General features: G+C 35.5%; 1 protein-coding gene across 1 annotated transcript in view; it reads left to right on the top strand.

Annotated features, from left to right (window-relative positions):
• Window positions 1-10,653, top strand: part of LOC111089060 (transforming growth factor-beta-induced protein ig-h3-like) — a 68,805-nt gene that overhangs the window by 6,677 nt on the left and 51,475 nt on the right. Inside the window, exon 3 of the mRNA XM_022400773.1 lies at window positions 812-1,137. Within this exon, the coding sequence (XP_022256481.1) occupies window positions 946-1,137 (192 nt within the window). The 5' untranslated portion in view covers window positions 812-945. The remainder of the gene's footprint in view (window positions 1-811; window positions 1,138-10,653) is intronic.

Below are 10,653 nucleotides of genomic sequence, written 5' to 3'. Positions count from 1 at the left end.
GGTATATATAAGATGGTCACAACGTGATGAAACAATGAGTAATTGAACTGCAGTCAGAGAGTGTGTAATTGAACTGAGTTGAGCACGTGAGACGTTCGTTGTTATAGCGTTTGTTATAGCTCGACTGTTGAAATTAAGTGTATCAGTAAATTTTCTTAGGAAAGAATAAACTAGTTTCATTTAAGAAAGGACTTGTGTCGCTAAAGTTTCGTTGGAACGAATTTACGGAAATTAACTAACGAACAGAGACGTAACAATACGTAACAAAAGAAATAGATATATATAAGAAATTGTCATACGTATTAGAGAAGTTAGCAAGTAAGTAAAATCCATATCAGCAAACGAATTTGCAGAACTAGTAGCAGAAGAAACAAAATGCTTTCATCGTCTTTAAGTGTACAGGGCTTAGCATTCTTCGCTTTTACCAAATAATTCAAAAGAACTCACCCAACAATAGAAACCATTACAACAGTATAAAATGCAACAGAATTTATTAACTCCTCTTCGTTTTCTGTCTGATAACCTAAATACTTCTTATTCGATCCTTTCAGTGATAGAAAAATTGAGTTAAGTGATTTCATTTATCGAATATGACATTAAAATGTTTAAAAAAAACACAAAAACAAGGGTATAGAAATTGTTTACTTGATTAAAAGATTAAGGAGTATAGTAGTAATATAGTAATATTTTAATCAAGTAAATGTATAAACATAATTTCCATAAACATTCTTTATCCATTTTCTATCTTTATATGTAGCATAAATCATGAATATAAAAAAAATGAAACAAATTATTTTGCTTTGTTTTTCAGTAAAGCCGTTAACTAATCTTCTTGATACAGCACGTACATTCGAAGCCTCTGAATTTGTTCGCCAAGTGGAGCTACAGGGTCTCATATCCCTGTTAGCTAAGAGAGGAGCCTATACTCTTTTCGCAGCGCATGATATGGCATTTGACAACCTTAGTATTAGGGGAAAGGAAGAATTAGAAGAAAGTATAAGGTCTAGACAACAACCACCCGTGCTTCTGTATGCTGTTGTAGAACGACGACAATATTCTTACCAGTTACAGGATCAAATCTCATTACCTACACTCTTTGGGGAAGCCGCGTTACGCTTTCGACGTTATCCAAATGGAGTGAGTTTACCAGAATTTATCACGTAAATACAATGTCTAGGATAATAGTTGAATAAAATCAAATGTGATTAAACTTCTTAAGGTAAATTTTTAAAGATGTAAAAAGAAAGGAAATGTTAAAGACTAGGGTAAGAAGTACTTCAAGAAATTCAAACAACACGAATCACACAATATTTGATAATTAATATTTTAAAGTTTTATTAATAGTGCTCACATTTAATTAAAGTAACATCAGGCTGTAAGTACCTTTTTATATTCTTGGTTTTTTGAAACTTTATTCATTTATGTTACTGAAATTGAGGAAATCTACTTATATACTATTGTTTTGAAAGTGTTTTTTTTTTTTACTTTGTACAGAACGTTTAAAAAATAGTAATATTTTAGTTTTACAAAAAGCACTGAACTTGTTTGTATCTAGCAAATATAGTTAATAACAATGTCAATGCGTCATAGCATGTCATTCAATAATACATTTCTTTATTTCTGGTTTAAGAAGTTAGCAAACAGGATCACGTACAAAAGTTGTAATGATTTTCAAACGAGACCCAAAACTAGAGCGTTTTCGTATAGTTCACTATTTTCCAGGAGAATATAGGGATACGTTTAATGAGTGTGATGAAATATATAGGCACGGATGTCGACGTCATATTAGCCTTGAGAACTAGCCAAGCATTATTAGCCTAGAGCTGTTGGTGTCAGGTTAAGTTTGTGACAAAGAGGTGTGTAAAGTACATAAAAGACTTAAGAATGATAAAAGACTAAAGTCAAAAAGTGATAAGCCCCCCAGTGGCACAGCGGTATGTCTGCGGACTTACAATGCTAGAAACCGGGTTTCGATACCCGTGGTGGGCAGAGCACAGATAGCCCATTGTGTAGCTTTGTGCATAAATTCAAACAAACAAACAAAAAGTGATAAAAGACTTAAGTATGATAGTAGTTATACACGGACTAATAGTGAAGCTAGTGAAAATATACGAGTTAATATTATTCCATTTATTGGACATGGCACGAAAAGGGTATTGTTACGACAGCGGAAGTCACGTGACTCTAGTAACACGTCATGATATTCTCGAACGTTCTTGAATGCTCGAGTGTTTAATAGATGTGCGGTATTCTTGTATATAAGACCGCCAAGAAGTGACGGCAACAATGGAATTGAATTGCAGACAGAGATAGCGACGGACAATTGAGTCAAGCGCGTGAATCGTTCGTTGTGAATTATAGCATTTGTTTAAGTTACAGCGTGACTGTGGAAATTAAGTGAATTTCAAAGTTGTATTGAGAAAGAATAAACAAGAAAGGACTTGTATCGCTAAAGTTTCTTCTGAAAGAACTTTTACGGAAAATTAACAAACGAACAGAGACGTAACAGTATGTTAATTAAAACTGCGGACAATGAATAAAATGTAACATACTGTGAGTAATGCAACAACAATGTAACAAGGATTTTTTAAGTAGTATTCAGTGATAGAGAAAACAAAATAACAATTCCAGAGAGAGAGGAAGAGGTGTATGCTGAACCTGGCCATCCCTGGTCCAAAACATGGACAGAATCCCGATGAAGATAATAATAATATTCATAAGAAATGTTAACCAATTTTTATAAAGATAAAAATAAACAAAAGGCAAAAGCCATATCGATTCAGAAGTCAGTGCTGATATCTTAGGTGATCATCAGAGCAGATAGACTCTCTTCCACTAATATTTCCTTATATTATTATTCAGGAATAACCAGATATGTACTGCTGATTTCTTTGTCCTCATCAGCTAAGACGAGATCATACAATATACTTCACAGTACTCTCATCATTCGTGTCTATTTGCTCATCCACCTTTGATTCCTAGACTAACAAGTTCTCAAAAAGGTCATCAGAACTGTAGAGTTTAATCTTGTCAGTGTATAGTTTTTCCTTTTTTAATGCTTTAGCCTATAAGAAATGTATATTTACAGAAATAGAATTTTTGGCTATTGATTTAAAATGTAAAAGTCATTTCTTAATTTTAGCTGTCATACATGTGCCATAAAACAGACACTAATTGTGACTAATGAAACATGAATATTCACAGCAGCAAGGTAAAAAATATTATCGTCAGTTATTAGGTAGAAGATGGGAAACAAGTATGTTTGAAGTATCTACTCATCTTAGTTCTTGTTTGTTCTGAATTTCGCGCAAAGTTACACGAGGGCTATCTGCGCTAGCTGTCCCTAATTAAGCAGTGTAAGACTAGAGGGAAGGCAGCTAGTCATCCCCACCCACCGCCAATTCTTGGGCTACTCTTTTACCAACGAATAGTGGGATTCACCATCACATTATAACGCCCTCATGGCTGAAAGGGCGAGCATGTTTGGTGTGACGGTGATTCGAATCCGCAACACTCAGATTGCAAGTCAAGCTCTCTAACCACCTGGCCATGCTGGGCCGCATCTTAGTTCTATGGGACTTTATATAGCCATTTCAAAAAGAGAGATATCACTAAAAATAGCCCAAATTTCAATCAATATAAGCCTGTAATATGTCAAATTTAGTCATCATTTTACGTTTTGTTTCTTTGTTTGTAATTAAGCACAAAGCTACACAATGGGCTATCTATGCTCTGCCCACCACAGGTATTGAAACCCTGTTTCTAGCGTTGTAAGTCCGCAGACATACCACAGTGCCACTGGGGAGGGGCATCATTTTAAGAGCAGATACTTCTAGGAGGCCAGTCGTTGGTGTATTGGGCATGCATCCACGTCCCACGTGACCACTGTAACTCATATTTCATTTCATTCAGCTGTTGACTGATAAGGTACAGACCAAACCAGTCAAAATCTTTTTTTTTCATGCTGTAGGCACATACCACAACCCAAGCCAGTCTCTAGCTTGAACTTTTGTTTTGTTACTGTTTTATCATAATATATCTTTTGACGTACAAACTCTCACCCAGAACAAAGCTCAATCATGCAAATCAACTGTTGCAGAATGTATCCATTCCATATATATATATATATTGCTGGTACATCAGTACTGGTTAGAGGATCAATCATCAGATCCCCAGGGTTTTTTTTTCTCGTCTGAACAGGACATTTAGAGAACAACTAGTTGACTATTGCTCAGTTGCATGATACACCATCATGACATATAGAATGTGCTCATACAAATAAATTCAGTGTTTGACAGTCTGTTCTGCCCTGTCAGTCAGTCAACAAGATCAAGGATGGTATGGTGAAGTATACTTCTTCATCACATCCAGCACTAAACTATGCAAAAATTGTGATATCCATTACTCAGCCAACACATCAGCAACAGACTGCACTAATTTGTTGAGCAATGGTTAACCTTCAGCCCATTTATTGAAGTAATCTATAAAAACCAGCACATCAATTGCCTTTTATTCTTATGCAGAGACCAGGTATATGTAGGATGATTTTTACCAGAGGGGAACTTACCACTCTTTATCTGAGTTTTCCCTGGAACATTTAGTTTTTCCTTTACATAGAATTATTACTTCTTGGATGGTTCATTATAACTGTTGCTGTCATGGTTTTAAGTGCTGCATGGTGTTCAGGATCTGAACATTTAACAAACAAAATTATTTCATGGGTTGGCGAGATAATCCATCAGTGTTTCTTGCCTGGTCAGAGTTGTGCAATTAAATGAAGTTGTATTCTTAAAGCAGAGTTATCCAATGGGCAATCATACCTTCTGGGTTTTTGAACTTCATTTGCTATTTCAGTTACACATAGTTTACTCGTGAACTTCCTGCTATACAAATTGTGGTGGTAAAGTTTGACAAATGCTAAAAACGTATAAACATTTTTTTTGTCATATAGTATTGGCATTCAGGAGTACTCAGTATATGATCCACAAGCTCCACCCCATTCTGTACTTTTGACAAGACCACGCCAATTCTATCATTACTGGTATATCCAGTGTGAACAAACAATCTTGACAAGGATACGCTTACATTGGTGTTTTTAGTAAGTGTTACGTATTAGAATTTCAAATAGCCTGAAATTGAGTTAAATGATACTTTAAATTTAGTAGTTAAATTGTATTTTGGATTTAGCAGTTACATAAAAGCCGATATATAGTCAGTTTATGATATTTTCCAATAAGATTTATACACACAGTATTCTTTTTTAACACAAATACGTTTTAATATACACACAACAATATAATTTACAATAACAGTTATTACAAATAGTTATTACAAACAATGATTTATAAACAAACGTTTCACAAACTTACAAGCAATATAAAGTCTTCTTTCTAGTCTGGAACTTCTTCGAAATCTTATCGAGGGTTCACGATGAGCAAGTTAATTACGAGTGGATGTAGGTATAATTCACTTAACAGGGAGCTAGCTCGCCTTTTCCTTCGTTATTCACCAGTCACAAACGCCGATAAGCGTTGTAATAATCACAATTATAGCTTCTGAAGTTTATAGCACACCAACCATAGCAAACCAATAATAAATACTCTTTTTTGACACATCACATTGGGTATAGTTATAGCCGTGTGGAGAGTTTCTAGAAAATTCAGATTACATTACAACACAAAGCTACATTAAGCATTTACGTGCATACATGTATTGTTGATTTTTACACTCGAGAATCTTCTACAACTTTAGAGAATAGGCGGGAGTTTCGCAATACATATTTAACACTATAAGTATATTTCTAAATATAAACTTTATGTAAACAAACGTTGATATTAAAATAAATGTATAATAATAAATCCGTCACATAAGGCATTTTTTAGGGATTGGAATGCGTTTTTGCACTCTTCTGCCCATATAAATTGTCCATCAACCTCAGTACAAAAAATGATACAACTAACTTGGACAAAGTTTTCACAAACTGTCAGTTATAAAATACAAAACGAAGAAAGCTCCAGTTTTATCATTTATTATAAGATGGAGATCAGTCCCTGACTGCTGTGTTCTTCCCAGGATTAATTGACCCTCTATCTCTACTAACTATTTGACCAATTAATTGTACATCTATGCATATAAATGAACACTTTCCACGTTTTAATTTCTAGCCTGCATACTTGATGTTCTGAAATACCATTTTCAGGTTCTAAGCAGCAGTATGAAATATATGATCAAAGACGAGTATGCCACCCACATAGATGAAAAATCTTTCCCATTGCTGTCCTTTCAGTGTAAATTCTATCAGCTGCTTGAAAGTTGCAAGAGAATTACACAGAATGAATGACAAGATGTAGCATTCATACAATCTTTCTGGAGTGCTGAACGCAGTATTAGGTCTACTTTCAATGTCTAATTCAATTTATCAATATTTAGAAGCCAAATATAATGTATTTAATCAATAAACACCTTCCACCACATCCAGATGTTCATCTGTGTGCAGAAGAATAAAGGTATATGGCTGCATTGCCTCATTCGTCCATCTAAATTCTACACAGAACATTGGCACTCCTACTTTATTTCAAGTACCAATGGAGAAGACCATACACTCTCTGTAGGTTGTGTTACTCCATCCTTTAATATCTGTTTAATTTCAGCATGGGGTATATTCCTGGTACTCCAAGGAAGTCCGTACCTATATGTGATTGTTGTCTGACTTAATTGGCCATCTGGTCCCACATACACTTCAGCAAACTTCTTGAGAAATTCACTGATTTAATATCACTAAATTGAGCTCAGATCATTTGCACAATCCTCAACTAGAGACCTTAGGTATAATGGCCAGGACACTAGCTATACATCTATTTTTCATCACTTTAGCGTCTGTTACCATGCTGAGGACCATTCCAACTTGAAACGTAATAGCCAAATGTTCATAGTTTCAGACTAGCACTGGTACCACACCCACATATTGACAGGTCATTATTTGAGCTAGTGCAACCTGCTTTCCAGATAAATAATACAGTGTTTTATGCATCAATTCTATAATTGCATTAGAAAGTGATAATGAACTTGACTGCATCCATAGAATGGCATCAGCTACAGCTTGCACATGAGGAGAACATTATTTTCAACATGCGCATGTTCAGTCTACTGTTTCAGGCTCAATCCAATTGGCATTAGATGGTCTTGCTATAGAGCCACAGTATCCTTTGACACAGTTGAAAATTTCTGCAGCAATTTCAACCTCAATATCCCAATGTAAGAACGTAGATCAAAGCAACTACCTTTGTTCTGCACATGACATTGCCAAGAAAAATCAGAGACATGTCTTTTCATTTATGTTGATCTTGTAGCCACTTACCAGAACAAAGGTTGTACTGACTAGCTGAAGTGCTGACTTAAAACAGTGCAACTGATACACAGCAAAGTTGAGCTCCTGGTTGCTTCAGTATCCACAAGAAATTCAACCTCACACTTCTGTATAATTATAGGCAAATACCAAGTAATGCCAATTCAATGGTTCTCCACACCAGCAACCATAATGTTGGGTTTGAGCTAAGATTGCACTTGTCGAAGTTAGTAACCAGATTAATTGAAAGTTCTACAATGGTGTGGTGGCCACTGCTCATTACCAACCATCCTGCATTTATTGTGGTGTTGGATAGCAAGTTAAGAGTATCTGGTGATCCTGTTTGTAAAGAGGATATGAATATTCCTGCAATCAGTAATCAGGCATGCCAGGTGCTCCTTCACTTATGCAGATAATACTTTGCGAGTATAATTATGACTACATTAGTGCTACTGCTGCTGATTTCTTCTTTTGCTCCAGTGTGCAGCTTGAGATGGCCATCTATAACCATGCCACCATTGAAACTGCTCCCATGAGAGACAAGATGCTCCTCAGTCCTTTGTGGTATCATGTGGGTTTACTTAGTAACTCCTTAAAAACTCCTGGATGAGAATCTCATCGTGATCTTCCAAGTAAATGGTGGGAAATGCCTTCCTATGTAGCTATAAATCATTTACATAAACAACAGTATTTTAGTCATTGAATTGTGCCTCTTCCAAATGTTCTAAAGCATTGAGAACTAAATCATGTAAACAAAGCATCAGGCATTGCACTGCCCATTCCTTGAGTCAACTCATTCCAATTAGGATCTTGCTTGAAATATTTAATGAAATGGTCCAGGCACTCTATTGCTGTTACATTTAACACTATTGGATTTACCTGTTTTCCATTATCACGTACAAGGATGCATGATCTTCTTCTGCCAGGATCAAAAATGTGGTCACCACTATTACCATGGCTGGTGAAAGTTCTGAGTTCAGAAGAGTGCTCCTCCCAAACCTCACTGTATTCTCAGATCAAGCTCTTACTACCACTGTAGCTTCCATGACTTTGTAGTAATATTTGTATGGTCTCAGAGGATTTTCTTCAATGATAGTATAACATACAAACATTGCTATGTCAGAGAGTTAACAGAAAAAAACACATTTAAAACCTGTAATATCCCAGCTGCCGTAACTATTGTTTGGTTGCTGAGGTTAAGTGCAGGAACACAAGAGCTAAACACGACCAGAAGTAACAAACAGCCAAAATCAATACACCTGATAAACAAGAGACAGAATTATGTAAATAACTCACTTTTATACTCAGATCAAAGCCACAGTATAGTGTCACATAAATCATAAGATTACATACTTCAAACAGAAACCTACACACAATTCAGAACCTTCTCAATCCAGCTTGTACATGTTTCTGTATCAACTGTTTAATCTCTGAAATCTATACAAAAAGATGCACTCACTAGAACAAAGGTAGTAGCGTGTAGACTTTACTGATGTAAAAGGACTAGCAGATGGTTAAAACCTTTTGACATTGGTCAATATCAATGTGATAAACTACATGCAAAACCTGCACAAAAGTTTAGCAACATTACCTGAATATACCCAAAGAAATTCGTATTGTTACGACAGCGGAAGTCACGTGACGCTAGTAACACGTCATGATATTCTCGAAGGTTCGTGAATGCTCGAGTGTTTGCTAGATGTGCGGTATTCTTGTATATAAGTGCACCAGACAATGAATCAATATAGAATTGCAGACAGACAGAGACAGACAAGCGCGGTAGTAAGTGAGTGCGTGAATCGTTCATTGTGAATTATAGCGTGTGTTTAAGTTAAACTGATTGTGGAAATTAAGTGTATTGCAAAGTTGTATTGAGAAAGAATAAACTAGTTTTATTTAAGAAAGGACTTGTATCGCTAAAGTTTCATCAGAAAGAAATTATACGGGAAATTAACAAACGACCAGAGACATAACAGTATTCTGTTGTAATTATAGAATGGTGAAATTCGTTGTTATTTCAGTTATGACACTCAATGGTCATAACATAGCACTTTTTTCAAGTGGTTTTGAGGAAATTCTTGAAAAAATATTATGCCATACAAACATGTTTGCAAAATTTACAGAGATTAAAGAGTTATTTAAAAATTGTATAGTTAGATAGGCAGGCCCGCCGACGAAGGGAGCAACTGCCCAAGGGCCCTGGCGAATGGTTATGCTGTAAAGTTGCAAAGCACCTTTAGGCTATATCTTCATTTAATCATAAAAAGCGTTGTTTTTGGCTTTTCTTTGTATATAGATACTTGATACATTAAGAATCATTGAAATAATAATTTGAGTAATAATTAATATATATTTGTTACTTTATAGATTTAATAGATATTTGTTGTTCCTTTATTAACGAATTAGCGTTTATACTGTAAGCTAAAAACGGCTCCTGCTATTGATTTTGCATTGTTTATAAGCTGTTTGCTGTCCTAATTTAGGATATTTTTCTCAAATTAATAAGTTCTTTAAAATGTTAAAAAAAAAAGAGAGAGAAAGTGGGCCGTGCTGGCTCTCAACGCTGCAGTAGATAGGTAGTGTAAGGTAAATGTAGTGTAAATGTTTTGATATGTCAGGTGAGTTACCTGAGACAAGTCTTGTCAGAATCATTAATGTTGTTACATCTCTGGTCGTTAGTTAATTTTCCTTTCTTAAACAAAAACTGGTTTATTCTTTCTAAATACAACTTTGCAATACACTTAATTTCCACAGTCACGCTATAACAAACGCTATAATTCACAACGAACGTCTCACGTGCTCGACTCAACAATACATCTCTCTGTGTCCACAGTTCAATTACACATTACATTGTTGCCGTCAGTTCTTACCGGTCTTATATATACAGAACTACCGCATATCTAGTAGCCTCCCAAGGCTTCAGGAAGGGACAGAATCCTTCTAGAAGTTCATGACGTGTTACTAGCATCACGTGACTTCCGCTGTTGTAACACTGCCCCTTCCTTACAATAGCCACTTACATTAAACCAATAAACAATTAACAATAACTTAATTAAATGTGCAGAATTTACAGACACAAAATTAAAATTCAACAAAGTATCTTCTTCCATACTGGTCTCCATCTCGTTATCTTCTGCTTCATGTGGGGTTCATCTGCTTCATCAGGAAACGTCCTATCATTAGTAACAGTCACAACAGTGGTAGTAACTTCATCAAGGGCTTCGCTGTTTCCCTTCTCAAAACCGAGTAGAGTTCCTTCTTCAACAGTGGGTTTTTCAGGTGACACGTCTTCAGTAGCGTCATTTATT

The sequence above is a fragment of the Limulus polyphemus genome, unplaced genomic scaffold, assembly GCF_000517525.1.
Source record: "Limulus polyphemus unplaced genomic scaffold, Limulus_polyphemus-2.1.2 Scaffold5133, whole genome shotgun sequence".
In the NCBI taxonomy this organism is placed as follows: Eukaryota; Metazoa; Arthropoda; class Merostomata; order Xiphosura; family Limulidae; genus Limulus; species Limulus polyphemus.
The sequence above is the reverse complement of the archived record's forward strand: the minus strand, read 5'-3'. Positions and strand labels throughout refer to the sequence as shown.